Raw genomic sequence first — 27,021 nt, forward strand, 5'->3', positions numbered from 1 at the left:
TAGTGATACGGGGAAATGATGATAATATATACATAAGTAAGATTGTACTGTTACATTTCCCAACGACCCACAAAGTAAAGAACAAAGCTGACAAGGGTAAAACCAAAGATAACCTATACATATAAATATACAGGGTGAACATACTCAACCCTAAAAAGAAAGAAATTAAAAACTACAACAGAACCACAGTCAGAACAGGGATAAACTCCTAACGAAAACAAAAAGGAGTCCCCAAGATAAAAAGCATCACATGCACTCTTCAACGGTCCTCATTAATGACCACCGAGAATGTACGCAGGATCTGTATGACCTCCGTTGGGATCCACACCAACATCATTGTAATAACCAGGACTCTCCTCCTCAAGATGAGCCTCCATGCCACAGCGGCATCGATCTGCAAAATCATCTAAAGAAAAACATATATAATAGAGTGTGAGCCCCACCGAGCTCGTGAGCAAATATATCATCATGCATGCACGTGCAATCACAATCCACATGATCCTATATGATATGCAAGTCCATTTTATTATTATTAGCCACCTAACAATACAACTAAGTTAGGTCTGTGCTACTACAATCCCCAATACATGTATCCCTGGTGCGGGCTTCTAACCCCTTCCCGCGATATACCCATTGAGTTATCGGAGAGGACCAGTCAGCTCCTGCATTCGTTCACCAAGGTCAGCCCGACCAGCCCTCTGTGATTAACCCGTGGGACAATCCATTTCTTTTCTCTTTTCTTTTCATTTCTTTGGCTTACAGCCTATATTCACCATTCCGGTGTTCTTTTCATTCATTCACCATTTTGGTGTTCTTTTCATTTCTTTTCTCTTTTTCTCATATACATATGGTCGCCCCCACAGGCATTCAACACCTAAACCCCTGTTGGCAAGGGTGTGTAGCACGAGTGATGAAACTCCCGCTACCACAGGCCTCATTTCCAAGCTGACTACGGCATCTAGTCTAACATTCACAATCATCATATAAGAATTCATAGTGTTGATCAACAGACAGTCATTATGCAATGATTTGAGTAATTTGAAATAGAAATAAGTAACACAGCATTTATAATTACAATTCTTAATAGCCGGCATAGCATCATAATTACACATGCACATATGATAATATTATTCACTCACCTGAGTTGGGTTCTAAGACCTCAGTTGCAAACTGAGTTTCAAAAGCAGTCTGGTTGTTGACCTCGAGCGTGGGATCAAATCCTAAATATAAATCAGAAAATGTCTTATTGAGTTTTCAGTCTATCACTGGTACCCCTACGGTTAACCTAAACTTACTAGGTTGACCCGATTGTTGAGTTGGTCCTCACTTGGATTCACTGGGCCTTGCACTGGGCTTAGGTCCATGTCCCGGTGCATCTTCCAGTGTCAGTGGCATCAGGGTAAAATGGTCATTTTCAATAGTTGTACCTGACCCTAGGTCAGATTAGGTTCACAGTGCTGTCCACAGCTTGCCTGAGCTGTAGGACCAAGCACAGCAGGGTTTCCTTCACCTACGGGGCCCACTAGGGTTTCAAAGCATTCCTTTAATATGGACAGATGTGGGGAAGGGCATTTATGTCATTTCCCACCTTCCCACACAATCCCACAGCCAATGGGTGAAATTCCTCAGGTCTGATTGCAAAAACAACAGCATTTCCTTCACTGGGCAATGGCTCTGGGCGTTGGGTGCATCGCCCAGTGCCCTCAAATCAACATTGGGCTGAGTTCCCAAGGTTAGACTTTTTAGGCTATGCTCAAATCTGATCCCTCTGCATGTTAGGGGGTCAGGTAGCCCCTGGGATGGTCTACCTCTTGATCCAAATGGATCCTCCATCAGACCCACCATTTGGCTGCCAGAGGCTGCCCAGACAACCCAGTGAATAGTATCACAGGGTTTTCTTCAAGCTTGAAATTCGATTTCAGCCACATGTAGGGCTGGAATCAGATGTAATTTGATGTTCCATGGCTGCAATCATCTAGGGTTAGGTCTGTGTAGCCATGGTTTACATCCAGGTTTCCAAACTGTCAGCCAAAAGTGAATCTGGGCAGTGCAGCCATGCATAGCCAAATTCGGCTCTCAAGAACAACAAATCAGAATTATAAAATTAAATAAAAATCTCAGATCTTCCATGCTCAAGGCTTGCATGGCAGATCTGGAGCTGTCCAGGGCAAACCCTAGCTGTTCAGGGCTGCCCAGGGAGCAGAAATACATCAACCACAGAGATAGGATGGAGGCAACAGGTATACACATATGTATTCATACCTGAACGGTGCAGAGGAGGCATGAAAATCCAGGCCTAGGGGCTGAGAGCAACTCTCCCTTCCTTCTACCTTTCTTCCTTCCGCTTCCTCTCTTCTTTCTCTCTTCTTTCTCTCCTTTCTCTCCTCAAGGTTTTAGAGTTGCTAAGGGCTCTAAATGAGCCCAAGGCATTTCTATTTATAGGCCCAGCCCCCACTGAGGCTTGTTTGGCCGTTAAGGCCTCTTTTGAAAATCAAATTTTAAACTGATTCTGAGTGATTCTGGGCACACTGGTGGGGTCCACAGTGAACGTGTATTTAAATTCTTATCCAATATATGTATGAGGGAGTCTTAGACTACGGGGGATGAGAATCATGGGGATATGCATGCATGCAGGTGAGATACAATATGGGAGAAAGAGGGAAAACAAGGAGCGTCGGTGATTACCATCTAGAGAGACAGGATCACATTCCTCCGAAGATGCAAAACGAAGTAAGACAGAAAACACATATATTAGACAAGATTTAAAGATGAAGAAGAACCTACCTAGTTTGAAGACAATCAAAACAAAAGCGTGGAGGTTTCCCTTTTGTAACTCAAGGATGGATCTTCTTTTCTCCATCAAACTGTTTATTTCTTCATTAAAAGCGGCTAGTTGAGCATCATAAGAAATTTCAATCTCACGGCATTCATGAATGACCAATTGGAACTTCTTCACCTTCTCTGAAAGCTATTTTTCTTGGACAATGACCTTTGTGGCTTGCTCTAAAATCTCAAGACAAGCTGAAATTCTATTGGTCATCAATGGGATCATGTCTTTCAACCTTTGGAGATAGGTTTTGAAGACCAAATGGACATCGGGACATGCTTCGATAGTTCCAAGCGTTGTCCGTAAGTCAGTCAGTTTTTCTTGCTTTATAAGTTCTTGAGCTAACATACCTTCGACCGAATGCAGAAACTCTAATGATTCCTTTATCATTATGGGTGTGTGTGTTTGTGAATCATATTAACAGCTTTTGGATCCTCGGGGTTTGGTGGATTTCTACCGTGCAATTCGGGTCACCTACCTAATCCTCCCAGGGGTGGTTTGGGGTGTCACACAACATCATCCATATTAATCTGTGCTTGCTTGTATGGCTTAGCTGCTCATTGGGCTCAGTGGAGCTCACTCCTCGAGGAAAACAATCTTTTAGATGATGCAGGTGCCTTTGATCTGAGTGGTGCGGAGTATAAGGCTCCCGATGCTGGTTATGATCATTGGTGGACTCCGGAGCTCGAGAAGCATGGACCGGAGTGCTACTGTGAGATGTGTTCCTCCAAGGAACAGTAATTTATGGCCGAGTGGCCTCCTCTTTTGATACACTTTGACATACTTGATATTCGACACAATAGTGTATTCTTTTGATTTCCTTTCATGAGAGATGTATTGTATAAACCTTATATAATACATAGGTCCTGATAGGAAAGGAAATGTATTTTTTGGAAAGGATTGTAACAGGATATGAACACAGTTAAGATACATGTTATAATATAGTTTCCATAGACTCTGATGTTGTTATAATTATTATCTTTCTTTCATGATCTATTAACTGTCGTTGTGAATGAGTTAGTCTTTTAGATACTGAATCAGTGATCCTGGTGGAAAGTGGAGTGAGTGTGTACGCTCTAGTTACGCATTTCTGTGGTACAGGGATGGGGGCGTAACAGCTTCCATCCGGTCGAAGCTACCTATAATGCCCTGTATTTTGATGCCGTTAATTATAGTATTTTATTCGTGGACCGACAGGTACGTTGCAGGATTTTGCTAGAATTCAATTTTGGAATACTATTGCCTTAGGGTAGGTATATTTTATTTTGTATTTTAATGAATATTGTTTGTCTGGATTATTAATTGATATTTTGTGTTATGTGTATTTATTTATATTATTCTAGTGTCTGCTTAGATTAATTATCTAATATTTTAATTATGACTGAATTATATTATCATTTTTATTTGTTACCTAGATTATTTAATTATTATTTATTTTTAATGTGTGCTTCTAATATTTTAATTATTTGATATATATTTATGTCTTGTGCTATGTACAGTTTGGTTCATGGGTTCAATTTAAGTGATTTGGTGGTTTGGTATGTTCAAGAGGGTTCATTTGGGTTCAATGGATTTAAAGGTTCTAGTAATTAGTTGTTCAGTTCAATCTAAGAGGTTTGGGTTGTTGGTAGCAAGGTAATTATAGAATGGAGGCAAGGACAACTTGGGAGCTTGAAAAAGTTAGGTAAGCTTGCATGGAAATTGGTGGAAAAGAGAATAGTGTATGGCTAATAAGAGGGTATTTTGTTTGGGGAGTTCTCTTAAGCAAGGGTATCAATTTACATGTATGCCATGGATCTTTTGTATAGTGTAGAAAGAGTTTAATTAGTTCTTTTGCTAAGTTGCAAAATTGCTGAGAACCTAAAGTGCAAACAAGAAAGAGGAAGGAAGAAGGAAGAGAAGAAGGGTGTTTCAGGTAGGTTTCATTATTTATTTTGGATTTCTTCTAGTTTAGATGGACAGTGAATTTGTTATTGACGTATTGTAGTATTGATATTAAAGGAAATGAGAAATGTATAAACTGAATCTAAGATATTAACAAAGGTTGAAAAGGGGTTTTAATGCACGTAGTTGAGCCCATGATTTAGTAGAAGATTTGACAAGGAAAACAGATTTGAGGTCGTAGTAAAGAAACTAATTGAGGAATTGAGCAAGGAGCAAAATTTTGAAACCCTTTTGAGTTGTGATTGAAAAAACTGAAGTAAGTTCAACATCTACATCTTGATTCTCTACTTTAAGTTTATTTCAAGATTAGAATGAGGCTCTATTGCGGGCATTTGTATGAATTTTTAAATGAGTTTAGTATGGGTTGAAAAATCCTCTTAGAATCTCAAAGACCTGGAGAAGAACTACCCTTGCAAGTAGGAACTTTTTAGGAAGCGGTCAATCGGTTATTATAGAGGCCTTTGGGCAATCTGCGATTAGGGCCAGAAGCGGTCGACCAGATTGTGTCTGATTACTCACTGTGAGCAGACCCTGTAAAACAAAGACCTAGGAGTTGAATCCGGATGGAAATGGTTGACCGGTGGCTTTGACTAGATGAGGCGATCGATCAGTACTTCGAACAGATGACCAAAAAGTGGAATTTTTTAGATATTTTAATCTAGAACGATATGGCTTTGCTAAGTAAGAAATGAACATCAATCATATATATCATACTATCATATTCTATTCTATTATATAAAAGCACGTTGTGACAAATCTTTCAGTTACCTATTCTACCCTTCATTCTTATCTAAAATTCCATTCTTCAAATCTTAATATTTATGTCATTCTTTCTTATAATTTCATAATCTTAGGTACCCTTAGTATTAATTATTATTTTTAATTAATATTAATATTAATAATATTTATTATTATTTAAAGCAAATCTTTCAAGTGCCTCTTTTATTCTTCATTCTTATCTAAAATTCCAATTTTCTATTCTTAATCTATAGGTCATTCCTTTTTATAATTTCATAATCTTAGGTACCCTTAGTATTAATTATTGTTTTTAATTAGTGGCAAATCTTTCAGTTACCTATTCTACCCTTCATTCTTATCTAAAATTCCATTCTTCAAATCTTAATCTTTATGTCATTCTTTCTTATAATTTCATAATCTTAGGTACCCTTAGTATTTTTATCCAAAAAAAAAAAAAAAACCCTTAGTATTAATTACTATTTTTAATTAATATTAATATTAATAATATTTATTATTATTTAAAGCAAATCTTTCAATTACCACTTTTATCCTTCATTCTTATCTTAAATTATAATTTTCTATTCTTAATCTATAGGTCATTCCTTTTTATAATTTCTTAATCTTGGGTACCCTTAGTATTAATAATTATTTTTAATTAATAATATTTATGATTATTTAAATTTAAAAATGTTCCTTTTTATGTTTGTTTTTAATTAAAATTCATGGTTTCAAAATTGAAAAAAAAAAATGAGAGAAAAAGTATATCTAAAACTATATATATCTCTATCTATCTCTCTATCTCTCTATCACTGTTTACAACGTAACAAAGGTATACAAGTGCATATATTATTGAGTAAATTCTGATGTCGTTAGTTTCACTCTCTAAAATCTCTGCTTAGAATCCACGTGCATTCTTACTTAGTGTATATATATATATGATTGAATGTAATGGTACTTTACCAATGATAAGTGCTTATAATGAGCTTGAGTGCTATATGAAATGTATTATGATTGAAACTTTAAGTCTTTAATGCATCATAATGAATGAATGGAATGGTAGAATTCTATTATAATGACATATGGATTGAAAATGGTATGAAATAATTATGTTTACATGTGAATGGATCTATGCCATTGTAATGCTATGAAAATCCATATGAGGTAAAATGAGATTGAAAAGTATAAATGCAAATGAAAAGAATGAATGGTAATGAATAAATATAGAAATGATGAAATGAAAATGAATAAGACAGGCTAATGAATGTTCCTCACTCTAGTAGTGAGATGCTTGGTTGGACCAACTGAATGCCGCTTGAGATGCCCTACCTTTGATAGGATTTTTGCCTAGCCAACAGAATGCCTCACACTTTATTTGCTTGAGATGAAAGGAATGAATGATACTTTGCCTTCCGACAGAATGCCTCACACTTTATGTGTTTGAGATAAAAAGATTGAATGATACTTTGCCCTTTTGGGTAGAATGCCTCACACTTTATGTGATTGAGATGAAAGGGATGAATATGACAGGCAAGTTCGGAATCATGCCATATAGCAAAAGCCTCATTATGTTAAAGATATGAATAATGAGTTTGACAAAACGTTTTTAATGATGAATGAACAATGTGTAGGTGAGTAATTAAGTGCTTAAATACTTGAAAATGGATGATTAGCATGGTTTTGTAAGTTGCACTCATTGAGCTTTTAGCTCACCCCCTTGTTATTTATTCTTTTGTAACAGATGATAGCAGTGCAGATAATTAAGGGCAAATGAATTGCCGGGACTAATGAGACCCAATTGTCTTTTATTTGTAATTTTTCTTTACTAAACTTGTGTAAATAATGATGTTATGATGTATCTCAGACAATATGTAAATCTTATGTTTACACGTAAATAGTAAATATGAATAGTTTGAGTTTTATTAGATGCCATCAGATTCATACCATATTTTGTTGTAATTGTAACATTTGGGAACAACATTTGAATGTTATTAACCCTTTCATTTACCAAGAGACTTCATTGTATTCATTGATGAAATGAATTTCTTGGGTATTTCACCCCTTTTGAAGTCGTGTGTTGACACGACCTGGATTTTCTGTCGACATGGATAATGATTATGGTTTTGTCCTGTGCAGTCTCAGCCAGGTCTGGCGGTTATGAGCCCCGCCAGGTCTAGTGGGTTAAGGTTGTCACATTATCGATCAATCACTTCCATCCAGATGCAACTCCTAAGTCGCTGTTTTATAGAGTTTGCTCACAGTGAGCAACTGACGCAATTCGTTTAGCTGGCTCTCTGTCTGATCGCAAATTGTCGGAAGCCCTCTGCAACAACCGGTAAATCGTTTCCTCAAACTGATCAACCACTTCTTAGAAGGTATCTCGATTGTTAGAACAGTTCTCCAACTTATCTTTGGGGGTTCTCAAAGGGCTTGGACTAAGCCATATGGCAAATAGTAAAGCATCATACACCACTAGGCATAGTTGACGCCTAGAAGGACCCTTTTTGTATGATAGAACTATTCAAAGAAATTTGTACCATACAAAACTAGGTTCCGGTTGAATAATGAGCCTTAAGATTTGGTTTTTTTATTTTTATTTTTGTTGATCTGAAAATATCTCATTGAAACAATCCGTGAAAATCAAAATCAAGCTATTATATATCCCTTAGGTCTGTCCACATCTTACCACATTGATTGATCTGTTCTTTTACATAAGAAATGTGATTTCTGATTTTATTACTACAGCAGGATACAGGGTTGAGCCGGTTGGTGATGAGCCAATGTGGATTGGGTACATTCCGGCTGGACCGTCACAGGAGGGTTTAGTTGGGGTTGGTAATGGATCGGGCACGCAACCCGTGCCGCGCAGCCGGCTTTATATTACCTTTACCGCCTAAACGATCTTGTCTCATTGCGTTGCAGAGAGAGAAAGACAGAGAGGGGTCAGAGGTTTAATGGCAGCGAAGAAATGGGAAGGTTGGTTATAAGCCTTCAAGGCTCATTGCCTACATCGATGCACTTTCGACGAGTTTTCTTCACCTCTATCGTCCGCTCAGACCTTCATCTTCTCCCATTGCCCAGAGAAGTCTCTGGCCATCTCTCAGTTCCCTTCAAAGCAAGGCTCTCCGAACGAAGTGTGTTGAGATTCGGATTTCAAAGGGATAATAATTTTCTCTCACCTCCTTTCAGGGCTTCTCGATTCCGAATGGGCGATGCCAGCCGACCTCCCATGGTGCCCTTACCCCCTGTCACTGCTGATAAGGTCTCTCTCGCTCTCTCTCTCTCTCTCTTGTGTTGAGGTTGCTTTTGATAAGGTCTCTCCCATGGTGCCCTTACCCCCTGTCACATAGTTTTAACTTGTTATGGACAACCTAGCCCAAAATAGGAAAATCATTTATTGCTTCCGAATTGTCTGTAGTATTCTGTGTAGAATCCAAATGCCACACGGTTTTAACTTGTTAAAGTCAGCCTAGCCCCAAATAGGAAACTGGAGTTACTTGAATTTTGTGAACCATATGATATGAAATTGTTTCAATGTGGCATGGCGTAACACTTGAATTGTGACTTATTAATCACCAAAACTGTTTCTGGCAGTTTGAAATGATGGCACCCTTGTCCCTAATGTTGTTTCTTGCACTGCATGTTAATGTAAGACTAGGTTAGGGGTTAACCCAGCCCCAATTAAACCCATAATAATTCACAGCAGTCAACTGATATTAACCCCAACAGCAGGGTACAAACCAGGCCCCAAATTCAGATTTAGGGTGTAGATAGAAACTCAGGTTTCAGTCAAGTAATGGGACTGAAATCAATGTCGAGTGCAGGCCTAGGTATGCTAAGCAAACCCTCCAAGTAGGGGCTGATTTGAATGGCCAGAAACAAGACTACCAACAGAACACCAAAATTAGAAAGTATAGATTAGTGTGTAAAAACCAAACCAGTCAATAGAACAAAACCAAACTCAGGTCGAGTAGTGTTTGTATATAGGAGAGGCTATGCTGAAAGTTTCATTCAATTCTGATGGTGAGGTTGAGAGATATGGCAGCAACACCAAAATAGAAGGTTTGGATTTATCTCACAAACCAGCACTTTGTTTGGGCTCCAATGAGGATCAAGTGGAGGCCTTGAAGGGGAGATGTCTTGCTGCAAGTTTGGTGTAATTCTGATGGACAGAAGTGGAGATATGAGATGAGAATGAAAATAGAAGGTTAAGGCTGTGGAACAGTCCATCCAGTAGAATGGCCTGTAACAATGGATCGAGTGGGGTGTAAGTTGGTGTGGTTTTATGCTCCAAAGCTCTGCTGTAATAGGGCTTAAGCTGCAGAGAAGAGCAGGTTTGATTGTTGCAGGAAGTAGGGCACACACAGATCTGTAGAGGTGTACTTCGATCCTTCTTTTGATGATGAACAGTAGGTAGCAGTTGAGAACATGATTGGAGAACAACTTCTGGTCTTCAGCAGGGGTCGATTGCAGCAGTTGCAGTCACAGATTAGTAGCAGCAGTGCTAAAGAGATTGAGCAGAATAGGGAGAAGATAGAAGAAGGAGATAGAAGAGAAGGGGGTAGGGGAATGACTCTCTCAGCCTGGGTCTCTCACCCACAGCTATCCCAGCTGTTGAAACAAGGAGTTTCTCCCATAATCGATGGTAGCTTGGCCAGAAAATTGTATTATTCAATTCTGATCCTTCCTTACAATAGGGGGCCTATTAATAGCTTAGGCAAGCTTACAGTAAAAATAGAAAGTAAGGAAAATAGAAACTACTAAATCCTAACTAAAATAGAAGGTAACTAAAATTAGAAACTACTAGGATTTATAGTTCAGCCTCATGCAAGGAACAAATTAGAAACTAATAAATATAGTAACTACTAAAGGCTGCAGTCATAAAATAGAAACTGAAGTGCACCAATCCTAGTTGACTAGTCGAAGGAGAATCTGTCAAAATCGTGGAGCATCTTTGGGCAGATTCTAGAAGCCCTGCTGGGCTGGCTTGAGCTGGTCTAGTTCTGGCCCAAAAAAGGACCTGGTTCGATGGTTCTTTTGCTTCTTCCTCTGGCGAGAATTTACATCTGTCAAAATGAAGATTTTTGAGATAACTCTTAAGCTTCTTTTTTGGTGTTGCTGCCATAGCTCTCAACCTCACTCTTACATTATTTCGTATCAGAGCTATGGGTGAACCAAGCTCCAATCACTGAGAGTGCTAGTCAAGCACAACTCATCCTAGCATTCCGGCAACTGTCCAATAAACTTGCTGTTATAGACCAAGAGATCAAGGAGATGAAAGCATCAAAAGCAGGCAGCCAGCAACCTACAGTGAACAATGTTCCTAGGCATGTACCACATCCACCTCGTTGCGTTGTCCAACCTACATATCTAGAAGAGGATGAATATGGAGATGAATTTTATCCTAATCATCTTCCACGTGATGACAAGCACAAAGTGAAGCTGGATCTTAAAGAATACAACGGGAAGCATGATCCTATTGCTTTCCTTGATTGGGTGAATGCTTTGGTTTGATTATTTCAAATGGTTTCAATTGACGGAAGCACGAAAGATGCAACTGGCCCGCACTAAGCTCATTGGGGGAGCTAGAGAATGGTGGCGTACTCATGAGCATGGTTCGAGAACTCGTTTCGTTTCGGTATTTCGGGCTGACCGAAATATCCGAAATATTCGAAATTTCGGATATTTCGGTCGAAATATTGTATTTTTCTGGTATGTTTCGATAGGTCATTTCGGTTGGTTTTAGGCCAAGTTAAGGCCTGAAACTTCATGGAAACCCTATTTTAGGCTATATAAACACATTTAAATGTTCAAATTGCAAAAATAGTCACCCAAAATGGTGTTTTGGATGTGCAAGATTGATTGGCAACGTACGGTCGAACCCTAATGTATAACTTAGTTAATTACACATTTACACATACACATTGTACATTAAACAAGTAAATTGATTTGGAACTAAGTTGGAAACATAATGACTCATAAGTTAAGTCATAAATCATAATATTAAGTACATAAGACATCAAGTCAATAACAAGTTAATAAATAACAACTTAAGAGTTATGATTTAAGAAGATGATATCAAACATTCCAAATCACAATATGTCAATCACCTTAAAAAACCAAGCAAAAGTGCAAAACCAGAGCTGTTTCTCAGTCTCGGTCGAAATTTCGACTGAGACTGACGAAACATGTTCATTTATATAAAGCAATTTCTCGAGAAACTCAAAATCTCTCGAAATTTTGAAAAAATCTCGAGATATCTCGAAATTTCAAGAATTTCGATCGAATTTTTGTATTTTTTTGATTCGAGGTGGCATTTTGTTTCGAGGAGGTCGAAATATCCGAAATTTCCGAAATCTCGATCGAGATTTCGCGAGATTTTGAACTATGCTCATGAGACAAGGCTTATACATCAACGGATAGAACCCACTACATGGGAAGGCATGAAGGGAGTCCTTATGGAGAAGCATCTTCCCTCTACTTTACCGTCAACGCTTCCACGATCAGCTCAATACTCAACGCCAAATTACTATGACTGTTGAAGAGTACATTGATAAATTTAATGATTTACTTTCTCATACTGGTGTTAATGAAGATGATGAACAGCTCTTTTCCCGCTTCAAATTGGGATTAAGAGGTGACAAAAAAGAGAAGATGGGCATAGTAACAATGCATACTTTGAATGATTGTGTTGAGAAAGCTATGATGGCCGAAGATTTGATAAAGGCAGCTCCACGATGTTTCAATAACTCATCCGGTGACGTAAAGAAGACCTTCACCCCTAATCGACCTAGTGGTGCCCCTACCCAAACTCCACAAGTTACACCGGGTAAGGGTAAGGCCCCTATGGATGCGGCTGGTGTAAATTTTTACCATTGCAGTAGACTTGGGCACGCTGCTAGATTCTGCTCAGTGCCCACATCGTGGCAAGGCCAACTCTATCATTACAGCCATTGAATCCAACCCGGAGATGCTTGTATGTGAACCGCAGTTGGGTGATGAATGGGCTGTTAATGCTGCCCTTGAGGGTGAGGATTTGGATGATATCCTAGAAGATGATTTTGCTGAAAATGCCTATGAAGTACATGTTGTTTCAAGAATTTTCTTGCTGAATCTAAGGGAGAGGACTGGAGGCAACACAATTTTTAATACCTTGATGGGCAGCGGAAAGTCTAAGGCACAAGTGATTGTAGACAGTGGGAGTTGTGTGAATGTGGTCTCTCAAGCATTTGTCATTGACGGGAAGCTCAAGCTTGAACCACACCCATAGCCTTACAAAGTTTCGCTACTCAATAACAACACTTTGGAGGTCAACCTAACAACACTTTGGAGGTCAACCAAAGGTGTTCTGTCCCACTTCAGATTTCAGGCGATGAGGAGGATGTGTGGTGCGACGTAATCCCTATGATCTTGATTGATGTGTTGTTAGGGAGGCCATGGATTTATGACAACAATGTCTTGGTGAGAGATACCAAGAACCAATGTTTCTTTGATTTCAAGGGAAAACCATTGGTATTTAACCCACTCAATATACCTGCCATGAAATCAAAATTAAAGGCTGCCCAAGCCAAGCGCCAACAACTATTGAATCCTATTCTTGAGAAGCCACCAACTAAGGAAGAAGGTAAACACCTCTTCAGAAGCATACACGTTCAACCACGAGTAAAGGACAGCATGTTGCAAAGCCGTTACTAGTGTTATCTCACACAGAGTCCTTGACAGCTAGTAACGAATCAGATATAGCACCTTTACAGGAAGAGTTCAAGTCTGAATCAGAAATGGTTTCCACCACATATGTATGATCCCATGGATACATTTGAGATTTTGAGGATGTTGAAGTTGAACATGTGGAATTTATTATTCCACCAAAGTACACTGAAGAACAAACTCCACATCTTCTGGATTACATTTGTATCTTCAAGGAACTACCTGAATTCTACTATGGACTGAAGACAGATGTGCACAACTCGAAAATCAGTTTCACTCTTCTCAAAATTTGAGGTTGAATTTTGAGAAGAGGGGGAGAGCTGATGTAGATCCCACGACTGACCAGAAGAAGAAGAAGAAGAAGAAGAAGAAGAAGAACCAAGGTCCATCAAACCAGCTCCAGATGGACCAGATCGAGCCAGCCCAACAGGTCTTCTAGAAGGGCCAAGAAAAAGAGGCCGAAACACTGTTCACATGAACAGTATCACAGCCCATATTTGCCTTGTGTGGGACTGCTTTTTAGAAGATCTTGTGGACCCATCAAAGTGGAGAAAGCTTCTATCCGAATGCTGCCATGGTTTAGTTTCTATTTTCATAGTTAGAAAGTAGGCTTAAGTTTCTAATTTGGTTGTCTTTGCATGTTTAGAAGGCTGAGTTATAAAGCCTTTAGTAGTCTCTATTTCCAGTAGTTACTATTTTCATTAGTTTCTATTTTCCAAATAGTTGCTAAGTTTTACTTTCTATTTTTTGTAACCTAGCCTCAGTCTATGAAAAGGCAGCTATTGTAATTGATTGACACAGAATTAATGAAAGAACTTTTGAGGCAAACTGTTGCACTCGATTATGGGAGAATATCCTTGTTCCAACAGCTGGGATAGCTATGGGTGAGAGACCCAGGCTGATAAAGCCATTCCCTTCCCCTACCCCATTTCTTCTATCTTCTTCTCCTCCTCCCTTTCCTGCTCGATTTCCTTTACTGCTGCTGCCATTCTAAGATTGCTGCAAGTGCTGTGAAGACCTATGGAAGATCAGAATCAAGTCCCAATCAAGTTCAGATCTATTGCTGTTGCATCAATTTGAAGGGAGACTTGAATACCCTGCGGCTCTGCTGTGCTGTCTAGGTATTGCTGCAGACTTCAGGCTGGGATATTTTCTCAACCAACCACTGAAATCAATTGAGATTTGGAAGATTGAATCACACCATCAAAGGCTACATTCGACCCTTGACTTGAGGCCCAGATTCTAACTGGTTTGGCCTGCAGACTCTAACCTTCTAATTTGGGAACTCCTTCACCACTCACAAGTTAGCCATTGGAACTGGCTGAAATTTTCTGCAGAGATTCCCCTCTGTCCCTGCTCCACTGGATCCAAGTTTGGTCTCTTCGCATTGCTGGTTTGGTTTCTACACACTCATCAGTACTTTCTACTTTTGAAAACCTACTTCTGTTGTGTTTCTGGCCATTGAATGTATTCTCAGATTTGTCTATTTACTTCCCTACCTAAAGCCTGAGTATTCTCACCGAGTTTATTGGAGTTTGAAAGTTATTATTGGGACTGTAAACCCTAGTTTGCAGTCTTACATAATGTAAGACTAGGTTAGGGTTAACCCAGCCCCAAGTAAACCCACAATAATTCACAGCAGTCAACTAATATTAACCCCAACAGCAGGGTACAAACCAGGTTCAAAATTCAGGTTTAGGGTGCAGGCAGAAACTCAGGTTTCAGTCAAGTAATGCGACTGAAATCAATGTCGAGTGCAGGCCTAGGTATGCTCAGCAAACCCTCCAAGTAGGGGCAGATTTGAATGGCCGAAAACAAGACTATCAGCAGAACACCGAAATTAGAAAGTATAGATAAGTGTGTAGAAACCAAACCAGTCAATAGAACAGAACCAAACTCAGGTCGAGTGGTGTTTGTCTAAAGGAGAAGCTATGCTGAAAGTTTCATTCAATTCTGATGGTGAGGTTGAGAGATATGACAGCAACACCAAAATAGAAAGTTAAAAGTTATCTCACAAACCAGCATTTTGTTTGGGCTCCAATGAGGATCGAGTGGAGGCCTTGAAGGGGAGATGTCTTGCTACAAGTTTGGTGTAATTCTGATGGACAGATGTGGATATATGAGATGAGAATGAAAATAGAAGGTTAAGGCTGGGGAACAATCCAGCCAGTAGAATGGCTTGTAACAATGGATCGAGTGGGGTGTAAGTTGGTGTGGTTCTATGCTCCAAAGCTCTGCTGTAATAGGGCTTAGGCTACAGAGAAGAGCAGGTTCGATTGTTACAGGAAGTAGGGCACACACAGATGTGCTTAGGTGTACTTCGATCCTTCTTGTGATGATGAACAGCAGCAGCAGTTGAGAACTTGATTGGAGAACAACTTCTGGTCTTCAGCAGGGATTGATTGCAGCAGTTGCAGTCACAGATTAGTAGCAGCAGTGCTAAAGAGATCGAGCAGAACAGGGAGAAGATAGGAGAAGGAGATAGAAGAGAAGGGGGTAGGGGAATGGCTCTCTCAGGCTGGTCTTTCCCCCACAGCTATCCCAGCTGTTGAAACAAGGAATTTCTCCCATAATCAATGGCAGCTTGGCCAGAAAATTGTATTATTCAATTCTGATCCTTCCTTACAGTAGGGGGCCTATGATGCAGTTGCCCTAGCCTGGCTGGACCGACATGACCCACTTTGGAAGCCCAAACCAAGGACTGGTCCTAAACCGCTTTTCTGGTTTGGCAAGGGCTGGTGGTTCACTAAGGAGTTAGGATGCAATATTTAGTTTGGTTTATTTTGTTTCATGGGTAGATGACATAGGAGTATCTTAGGTAGTTTTCTTCTTTAGCTATGGTCTATTTTAGCAGTTTCCATTTTGGGTTGTTTCTATTTTAGTTAGGTTTCTATTCCTTTGCCAGGCTATTCTCTATTTATTCGTTGTAATCATAGGAGAGCAACAGATTTGAAGATTTGATTAATGAAAGTTGTTTGTGAAGCTCTGTGAGAGTGTGAACGTGAGTTCCCTCTTCCCTTCCCCTCCTTTCCTCTAATTCTTCTACTGTTCTCTCTGTGAGGCCCACCATAGCAGACCACCCCCCCTGGTTCTGCATTATCTGGTATCAGAGCCCAAGGGATCCATCCCCCTCCTGTCCATCTCTCTTATCCCATTCTCCTTCTTCCTTGTATTTCTTATCTTCCCAGTTGTCCTACTGTGACACCAGTACCCCCATCCCCTTTCCATCTTCTGCAGCACCCCTTCCCTTCTTTCTCTCCTTCAACTCCCTGAAACCCCAACCGCAACAACCCCTTTCTTCCTCGCTGTAACAGCGACCAAAAATAAAAAAAAGCACCAAAAAACCCCCTCCATTCATCCTTCTCCTGCAGAAATCCATTCTCCCCAACTCCATCGTTTTGATTCCACCCCATAGGGTTCCACCAGAAACCAGAAACCAGAAACAGAAAAGAAAATAAAAAAAAAAAAAATCGAGAAGAGAAGAAGAGAAACAGAGAATCGAAGCAGAAGAAGAAAGAAATTTACATACCTGGTTCAGAAGTTTGCTTCCTCGTTGCAGTCAAACTCAAAGCAGATGAAGTAGAATCCCCCACCCGCCGGAGTTGTTGGCTTCATCGAATTTGCAGTCTCCTCCTCTGGTTCTTCTCTCGGTCAAAGGTTGAAGACGAAGTGTCTTCTTCTCCTCTCGCAAATCGATAAGTTTCCCAATTTACTTTATTTCCTAACATATTCCCCACCCACGATTATTTCTTTACCTTTTTTATTTCCCTAAACTGCCCCTGTTTTTCCACTTGCCCCTTCTATCCATATTCTAATTTGTTTCCATATTTAACCCTCTCCTATACATTATACTTGTGCTTTTCATTGAAATTTCCATATTTACACTTCTGCCATCCACTTATAAACTTCCATTTATTTGCTGTTTTGCCATTCAACCTTTGTCTTTTGAGTATTCTCTTGCTTTAGCATAACCATGGTAACCAACAGTGAACTCCACCAACAGTTAAATTCTTGTAAGACTGAAACAAATGCCAAATTGGACACTCTGACCACCATTGCTAATTCCATTCAAACAGTGATGGAATCTATGCAAGCTTTGATTAATCGATTGGTGGCTTCTGATAAAGGAAAGAGTCCCATGCTATCTGTGGATTCTTCGAATTACACCTCACCACCACCACCATATGGGGCTGGACAATATGAAGGAGTGGACAAAGCAGCAAAGTTGGAAGTCCTTGATTTTTATGGGGACCACGACCTGGAGCAATATCTTGACTGGGTTCATAGCTTGGAAATTTTCTTTAGATGGTACAATTTGCCAGAGGCTAGGAAACTGATATTTGCAGAGGGTAAGTTGAAAGGCACGGCCCGGGTTTAGTGGATCAAACACCAACAATAGAACTGTACTCGAGATCTTGGCCAAGTTACTATATGGGCTGAGATGCGCATTGCAATGGACTGAAGATTCCAACCGGCTGATTACAAGCAACGCGTACACCTCAAATTTGTGCAGTTGAGACAAGATAGTTTGTCAGTTAAGGAGTACATGTCCAAGTTCTATCACTTAGCCACTCGATCTGAGTTTGAGTGGGATGGGGAAGTCTTAGTGGCGCAGTTCTGCAATGGCTTGCATCCACAAATAAGTGCCGTAATTGCCGCCAGTAGACTACCTACTATGGAGGAAGCAGTTCAGGTGGCCTATCAGGTTGAGGAAAATTTGAGGAAACCTTGTAATTGAAGAAATTTTACTGACACATATTCTAGAGGTGGTAGTTTTCGCCCACATCAGTCTTCTTTTCAGGAGAAGTCAGCTTCGGTTAACAAACCACAGGCTAGTAATTCTTCTGTGGCACCTACACGACCGGTTCGTCCTTACTCCCCACCTTGGCGAGGTTCAAATAGACCTTATTCTCCACCTCGGCGTGCATATGACAGAAATTCGATGATGCCGAAAGCAGCTATTCAGTGCTTCACGTGCAAGGGGTATGGCCATATGACTACTCAATACCCTAATCGTTTTGTAGCCCACATTGACAAGGACAATTTTATACAATTTGATCCAAAGGAGCAACGGCCCACAGGGACAGTCAATTTGGTGGCTGAACATGAGCGTGGGCTTGGTGAGATTGATGATGATAGTGATGGCGAGCATCAGTATTGCTATGTTATTTGCCCCCTCTTGGCTACACAGAAAGTTTCCAATGAGGAAGATAAAGATTGGCATCGTAACAATATTTTTTAGACCAGGGTGCGATGCAATGACAAGCTATGTGATATGCTGATTGATTCAGGCAGTTGCACCAACGTTGTCGCTGAAGATGCTGTTCGCAAGTTGGGTTTAAAGACGGAACCTCATCTGAATCCCTACAAGGTTGCATGGGTGAAACAACACAAACCTCAAGGTTAATGAAAGGTGTTTGCTCACATATTCCATTGGTGGACTAATTGATCATGTGCAATTTGATGTCCTCCCTTTGAAAGTCTGCCACATTCTTTTGGAATGCCCATGGTTGTATGACAAGAAAGCCAAGCACTGTGGTTATGAGAATCCATATTCCTTTCACCATGGTGGACTTGAGATGAAATTCCTCCCAACGAAGGATCTTCCATCTATCAAACTCAAGAAGACAGCCGGTACATTTCTCCTACAGTGAGTTGACTCAGACGGCATTCTTCGACCCTATCCGAACTTGTCGGAGTCGAGTTCTTTTCAGAGGAGGAGAGCTGATGCAGTTGCCTTTGCATGGCTGGACCGACATGACCCACTTTGGAAGCCCAAACCAAGGACTGGTCCTAAACTGGTTTTCTGGTCTGGCAAGGGCTAGTAGTTCACTTAGGAGTTAGGATGCAGTATTTAGTTTGGTTTGTTTTATTTCATGGGTAGATTACGTAGGAGTATCTTAGGTAGTTTCCTTTCTTTAGCTATGGTCTATTTTGGTAGTTTCCATTTTGGGTTGTTTCTATTTTAGTTAGGTTTCTATTCCTATGCAAGGCTATTCTCTATTTATTCATTGTAATCGTAGGAGAGCAACAGATTTGAAGATTTGATTAATGAAAGTTGTTTGTCAAGCTCTGTGAGAGTGTCTGTGTGTGTGTGAATGTGAGTTCCTTCGTCCCTTCCCCTCCTTTCTTCTAATTCATTTACTGTTCTCTCTGTGAAGCCCACCATAGCAGACCACCCCCTTGGTTCTGCACTAGCCTATTAATAGTGTAGGCAAGCTTAAAAAATTGTAGGTAGAAAATAGAAACTAACTGAAAATAGAAAGTAGGAAATATAAACTACTAAACCTAACAACTAGTGACAATGACAACTTATTGAAAATAGAAACTAAGGCTTTATGTATCAGCCTTCTAAAACAAAAGGAAGGACACTAAAATAGATACTAAGTAAACTAGAAAGTCTTCTAGAAGACTTCAAAATTGCATTCAATTTTCACCAACTTGTCCATATTTGCCCCCAAATCACTGTTCACGTGAACAGTAACTCGGGTACTGTTCATGTGAACAGTAATTTCTGTTTTTTTTTTTTTTTGAATTTCTACCTTGGTCGCTTATCTTCTTCATGCTTCTCTCTGGGCTGGGGCTGCCTTAGGTGAAGCTCCATCGAACCAACAAAAACTTGCCACATCATCAGACTAGGCTGCCTCTCACAGCAGTCCAATCCCACAACCTTGCTGGGCTGGTTTTGGGGCTTGTTCCTGCGGGTACATATGGACTTATGATCTACATCAGCTCTCCCCATCTTGAAAAAAACTCGCTCTCAAGTTTTGTTGAGTTATAGAATCAGACTTTCATGAGGAATCTTAAATTGGAAGTAGAATTAACAACTGACAATCGTGTTTACTGCCTCTCCTTAGCTCTGATACCAAATATTGCAAGAAGTCGACCTCGAACCAGGGAAACCAGCGGGAGATCGATTATAGCTAGGATCAACACGATAAGTAACAAATTAAATAACTATAACTCTTTTTATTTTTATGTTATTGCTGCCTTTTCTATTACATATGAATGGAGAACATAAAGGATAATAAGAAAGGGGAAGAAGATAAAGGGGGTAGGGGATGGGCTATCTCAGCCCTGGATCTCTCACCCACAACCATCCCAGATGTTGAACTATGGAATGTTCTCCTATAACTGATGATAAGAATGGCCGCAAATTCTATTATTCAATTTTGATCATTCCTTACAATAGGGGGCCTATTAATAGCTTAGGCTAGCTTACAAAATAGAAGGTAGAAAATAGAAACTTCCTAAAAAAGAAAAAAACTGAAAATAGAAAGTAGGAAATAGAAATTACTAAACCTAGCAACTATTGTCAATTGCAACTTATTGAAAATAGAAACTAACTAGAATTAAAAACTACTATCAGCCTTCTAAAACAAAAGGAAGGACACTAAATTAGAAAGTCTTCTAGAAGTCTTCAAAGTTGCATTCAATCTCCACCAACTTGACCATATCTGCCCCCAAATCACTGTTCAATAACTCGGGTACTGTTTGAGTTGCTGTTCACGTGAACAATAACTTCTTCTTTGTTTTTTTTTAAATTTTTTTGCCTTGGTCACTTATCTTCTTCATGCTTCTCTTTGGGCTGGGGCTTCCTTAGGTGATGCTCCATCGAACCAACAAAAACTTGCCACATCATCAGACCAGGCTGCCTCTCACAATAGTTGAATCCCACAACCTTGCTGGGCTGGTTTTGGGGCTTGTTCCTGCGGGTACATACAGACTTGTGATCTACATCATAATAATGCGAGAGTCGACTTCGAACCAGGGAAACCAACGGGAAATTGATTGCAGCAGGATCGATACAATGAAAAGAACAAATTAAAAACTGCAACTCTTTTTTTTATTGCTACGTTTTCTGTTACATATGAAGAAGAAGATATAGAGAAGGGGGCTAGGGATAGCCTATCTGTCCTTCCTTACAATAGGGGGCCTATTAATAGTTAGACAAGCTTATAATAAAAATAGGAAGTTGAAAATTAGACAGTGACATAAAAGGAAACTTCTATAAGCATCTTACAAGAGAATATTGAGGCTTGTACACCAAGTAATCTAAGACTTGACTAAGTAAGACTTAACTAAGTAAACTGAAATAAAATTAGAAATTAAACAAAAATAGAAACTTAAGTAAATAGTAACTAACTAAATCAGCAATAAAATCTTCCTTTTCTTGTTATCTTCAGTGGCGCCCACAGAATCTCAAATATTTGCTTGGATTTCCTTCTCCATACAAGGCTTATGGACCCACAACATTGTTCACGTAAACAGTAGTTCAAGAGTCGACCTCGAAACAGGGAAACCAGCGGGAGATCAGTTGCAGGAGATCAGTTGCAGCAGGATCAATACAATGAAAAGAACAAATTAAAAACTGCGCCAAATAATACAAGAGCCCAATCTCGAAACAGGGAAACCAACGGGAGATCGATTGCAGCAGGATCGATACAATGAAAAGAATAAATTAAAAACTGCAACTCTTATTTTCATTGCTACTAAAAAAAATTAGAAACAATGAAGTTTAAAAGTAGAAAGTAACTAATGCAGAAAAGGTTCAGCTAAGAACCATTCTACAGGCGGATCGCTTATTGTTGCAGCAGATCATCAATAATCGAATCTAAGAAGAAGAAGAAGAAGAAGAAACAAGGAAGTTTAAAATTAGAAAGTAACTAATGTAGAAAAGGTTCAGCTAAGAACCACTCTACAGGAGGATCGCTAATTGTTGCAGCAGATCATCAATAATGGAAGCAAATCAGAATAAGAAGGCAAACACCAAAATAGAAGGTAACAAATACTAGGTAATCCAACCAGTAGTTTGGTATCAAACTTGGATCGAATGGAGCAGGCAGTGAGGAGAACCTTTGCTGGAAATCACAGCCAATTCCAATGGCTAGGTTGATAGATATGAGGCTGACACTAAAATAGAAAGTTAAGCCCTGCAGGCCAAACCAGCCAACAACTTGAAGGGATGAAACTTTGCTGCAATTTTGGTTCAGTTCTGATGGACAGAAGTGGAGATATGAGTTGGGAATGAAAATAGATGGTTGGTGCTGTAGAAGAATACAACCAATAGAAGGTCCTGCAACAGGGATTGAGTGGAGTGTTTGGTGGTGTGATTCAGCTCTCCAAATCTCAACAGATTCTGATGGAGGGTGGTGAAGATATGGGATTCAAAAGTTGCAGCAAAACATCAACTTGTAGGAGCAGCAGCAGCCTTCAATCGATTGATAGCAGCAGTAGCAGTCTTTAGAATCAATTGAGGATGGATTCTGATCTTCAGGTTGAGTTCTTAATGAATTGTTGCAGTCACAAACAGAAGCAGCAACGGAGATCGAGTTGGGGTAGGAGAAGAAGATAGAAGAAGAAGGGGGAGGGTAGGGGAATGTCTTTCTCAGCCTGGTATCTCACCCGCAGCTATCCCAGCTGTTGAACAGGGGTTTTACTGCCATAATCGAGTGCAAGAAGGTCTCAAAACTTTATTCATTAACTCTCTGTCAATCAATTACAATAGCTGCCTTTATATAGACTGAGGCTGGACTACAGAAGTAGAAGGTAAAACTTAGCAACTATTTGGAAAATAGAAACTAATGAAAATAGTAACTAATGGAAATAGAAACTGAATGAAATTAGAAATTACTAAAGGCTTTATAACTCAGCCTTCTAAAAATGCAAAGATAACCAAACTAGAAACTACCTAATATAAACTGAAAATAGAAACTAAATTATGGCAGCATTAGGATAGAATCTTCCTCCACTTGATGGGCCCACATGGTCTTCTAAAAATCAATCCCAAACAAGGCAAATTTTGGCTTTGACACTGTTCACGTGAACAGTGACATGAACAGTGCTTTAGTCTTCAACTTGGGTCTTATAGAAGGATTTCCATCAAGGCAATATGGGCTGTGACACTGTTCACATGAACAGTAACGTGAACAGTGCTTTGACCTCTTTTTCTTCATGTTTTGTCCTACATTAGTAACGTAAAAGGAAACTACTATAAGCCTCTTACAAGAGAATATCGAGGCTTGTACACCAAGTAATATAAGACTTGACTAAGTTAGACTTAACTAAGTAAACTGAAATAAAATTAGAAAGTAAAAGAAAATAGAAACTTAATTAAATAGTAATTAACTAAATCAGCTATAAAATCTGCCTTGTCTTGCTATCTTCAATGGGGCCAACAGAATCTCAAATATTTGGTTGGATTTCCTTCTCCATACAAGGTTTATGGACCCACAACACTGTTCATGTGAACAATAATTTATTTTTTTGGGAAGTCTGTTTTGTCTTGTTCTTCATGCTTCTCTCTAGGCTGGGGCTGCCTTAGGTGGTGCTCCATCGAATCAACAAAAACTACATCATCAGACCAGGGTGCTTTTCACCACAGTCGAATCCACAACCTTGTTGGGCTGGTTTTGGGGCTTGTTCCTACGGGTACATATGGACTTGTGATCTACATCAACTCTCCCTATCTTGAAAAAAACTCACCCTTGAGTTTGGTAGAGATGCTGAATCTGACTTGCATGATGAACCTTCAAGTAAAATGCAACAACTGTTGATCTTGAGCCGTCTCTCCTTAGCTTTGATATCAAATAATGCAACAGTCGACCTCGAATCAGGAAAACTAGTGGGAGATCGATTTCAGCAGGATCGATACTGAAAAGAACAAATTACAAACTGCAATTCTTTTTTTTATTGCTACTTTTCTTTTACATATGAAGAAGAAGAAGAAGAAGAAGATAGGGATAGTAGGCTATCTCAGCCTTGGGCCTCTCACCCACAACTATCTCAGCTGTTGAAACAAGGATGAATACCATAAACAATGGCAACATGGTCTGAAAATTCTATTTTCCAAAATCTGTACTTCCTTACAATAGGGGGTCTATTAATAGCGTAGGCAAGCTTACAATAAAAATAGAAAGTTGAAAATTAGACAGTAACATAAAAGGAAACTACTATAAGCCTCTTACAAGAGAATATTGAGGCTTGCATACCAAGTAATCTAAGACTTGACTAAGACTTAACTAAGTAAACTGAAATAAAATTAGAGAGTAAACAAAAATAGAAACTTAATTAAATATAACTAATTAAATCTGCAATAAAACTTGCCTTGTCTTGCTATCTTCTGTGGGGCCCATAGAATCTCAAATATTTGCTTGGATTTCCTTCGCTATACTAGGCTTATGGACCCACAACACTGTTCACGTGAACAGTAACTTTTTTTTTTTGGAAGTCTGTTTGTCTTGTTCTTCATGCTTCTCTCTGGGCTGGGGCTGGGGCTGCCTTAGGTGATGCTACATCAAACAAACAAAAGCTTACCACATCATCAGACCAGGCTGCCTCTCACAGCTGTCGAATCCACAACCTTGTTGGGCTGATTTTGGGGCTTGTTCCTGCTGGTACATATGGACTTGTGATCTACATCAGCTCTCCCCATCTTGAAATAATGTAAGATGGACAAGAACTGGAGATATGGCAGCTACATCAAAATCGACGGTTAAGAGTTATCTTACAAACGAGGACTTTGTTTGGGCTCCAATGAGGATCGAGTGGAGGCCTTGAAGGGAAGATGTCTTGCTGCAAGTTTGGTGTAATGATGGACAGAAGTGGAGATATGAGATGAGAATGAAAATAGAAGATTAAGGCTGTGGAACAATCCAGCCAGGAGAATGGCCTGTAACAATGGATCGAGTGGGGTGTAAGTTGGTGTGGTTCTATGCTCCAAAGCTCTGCTGTAATAGGGCTTGGGCTACAGAGAAGAGAAGGTTCAATTGTAGCAGGATGTAGGGCGGACACAGATCTGCAGAGGTGTACTTTGATCCTTCTTTTGATGATGACCAGCAGCAGCAGTTGGGAACTTGATTGGAGAATAACTTCTGGTCTTCAGCAGGGATCGATTGAAGCAGTTGTTGCAGTCACAGATTAATAGCAGCTATGCTAAAGAGATCGAGCAGAACAGGGAGAAGTAAGGAGAAGGAGATAGAAGAGAAGGGAGGTATGGGAATGATGCAGAGCATCTGGCTGGTTCAATCCCAGCCCATTTGCAAGCCCAGCTCAATTGCAGCCCAGCCCAGGTTCAAGATCAGGCCCAGTCCAAGCCCACATCCCAACAGCAGCCGAAGGCCCAGATCAGCCAGCAAAAAATTCCAGCCCAAGTCCCCCATTGGGCCCAGCAAGAATTAAGTCTCACTTTGAACCCAACCAGCCCAAATCGTGGACCCTTGGAGCTGCCAAGATGGGCCCACAAAATCTGCAGAATTTCTTAGACTTTTCATCTTCCTAGAAGTCTTTTCAAATTTCCTAGATAATTTATTGTTTTTTTGTTTCTAGTTCCTAGGTTCTTATTTATTGTTTCTAGATGCATGGGGGGGGGGGGGGAAGTTTCTATGTAATGGGGTTTGGTTTCTAGGTGTTGGAATTCCATTTGTCTTGGAATTCCAAAAGTCTCTTTAATTCTTATGCATGTATCCAAGAGGTAGTTTCACCTCTTCCTCCCCTATAAATACCAAAATCGTGGAGGCTGTAGAGCCAATCCAGAATTATTCAACAAAAGACTTTGTACTCTCTCTTATGAGAACTTGCTTGTGAGTTTATCAAGCAGCCTAGGTGGGACACTATCACACTAGTGGGACTCTAGTTGTATGTTTATCTTTTCTTATTTATCATCTTCAACCTCAAGCTTCCATCATCAACTACAGCAGCCGATATTCAAGTAAGTTTATCAAAATATCCTATATTCTGTCCCTGCACCCTTCTTCCATTTGCACCCCTTTACTGCCTTTAAACCCTATACATAACCCGCTAGCCATGGCCTTTACTTTACCTCCATCAAAGCCAGCAGTCAACCATCCTAATCAACCTTAGCCTAATCAAACCCATTTCAGTTCAGACCCTATCCACTACCAGTTTCGATCTTGGGATGCTAACCTTTTAGGTCTGCACCAGGGAATGGCTCGCTCAGCCTGGGTCTCTCACCCATAGCTATCCCAGCTGTTGAAACAAGGAGGTTTTCCCATAATCGATGGCAGCTTGGCAAGAAAATTCTATTCTCAAAATTGTGTTCCTTCCTTACAATAAGAGGCCTATTAATTGCTTAGGCAAGCTTACAATAAAAATAGAAACTTCTAAAATTGAAACTGATCTAAAATAGAAAGTAAGGAAAATAGAAACTATTAAATCCTAACTAAAATAGAAAGTAACTAAAATTAGAAACTACTAGTTTTTATAGTTCAGCCACATGCAAGGAACAAAATTGGAAATTAATAAATATAGTAACTACTAAAGGCTGCAGTCATAAAATAGAAACTAAAATGCACCATTCTTAGTTGACTGGTCAAAGGAGAATCTGTCAAAATCGTGGAGTGGGCAGCTTCTATAAGCCATGCTGGGCTGGCTCGAGCTGGTCTAGTTCTTGCCCAAAAAAGGACCTGGTTTGATGGTTCTTTTGCTTCTTCCTCTGGCCAGAATCTACATCACATGTACTTTTGTGTTTGTTTGATTTCCCCCTTTATCAATAAATTTAGCTTACCTATTCAAACAGAAAAGGGAAAGATATAGGCTCATTTTAGGATTTCATGATATGAATATGAACATTCTTGAAATGATTCCATTTTAGACTCTGCACTTATCTGTTGAAGTCCTTTGCAACAGGGAAACAAGTACGGAACACAGCCAGGATTTATTCTCACTTCTGCTTTTTTTTGTGGGGGAAGGGGAGGAGGGGAAGAGGTTGGGAATGGGAGGGTACTCTGTTTATTTTGATTTCCCATGCGGAATGCAGGTAAAGCATGAACATTTCCAGATACCAAGCC

At 39.8% G+C, this 27,021-nt stretch overlaps 1 protein-coding gene across 1 annotated transcript in view; it reads left to right on the forward strand.

Annotated features, from left to right (window-relative positions):
* LOC122643902 (guanylate kinase 2, chloroplastic/mitochondrial) overlaps positions 1-27,021 on the forward strand; it is a 67,626-nt gene that overhangs the window by 4,560 nt on the left and 36,045 nt on the right. The window contains exon 2 of the mRNA XM_043837476.1: positions 8,445-8,768. Within this exon, the coding sequence (XP_043693411.1) occupies positions 8,475-8,768 (294 nt within the window). The 5' untranslated portion in view covers positions 8,445-8,474. The remainder of the gene's footprint in view (positions 1-8,444; positions 8,769-27,021) is intronic.

This window comes from Telopea speciosissima, chromosome 10 (assembly GCF_018873765.1).
Source record: "Telopea speciosissima isolate NSW1024214 ecotype Mountain lineage chromosome 10, Tspe_v1, whole genome shotgun sequence".
Classification (NCBI taxonomy): domain Eukaryota; kingdom Viridiplantae; phylum Streptophyta; class Magnoliopsida; order Proteales; family Proteaceae; genus Telopea; species Telopea speciosissima.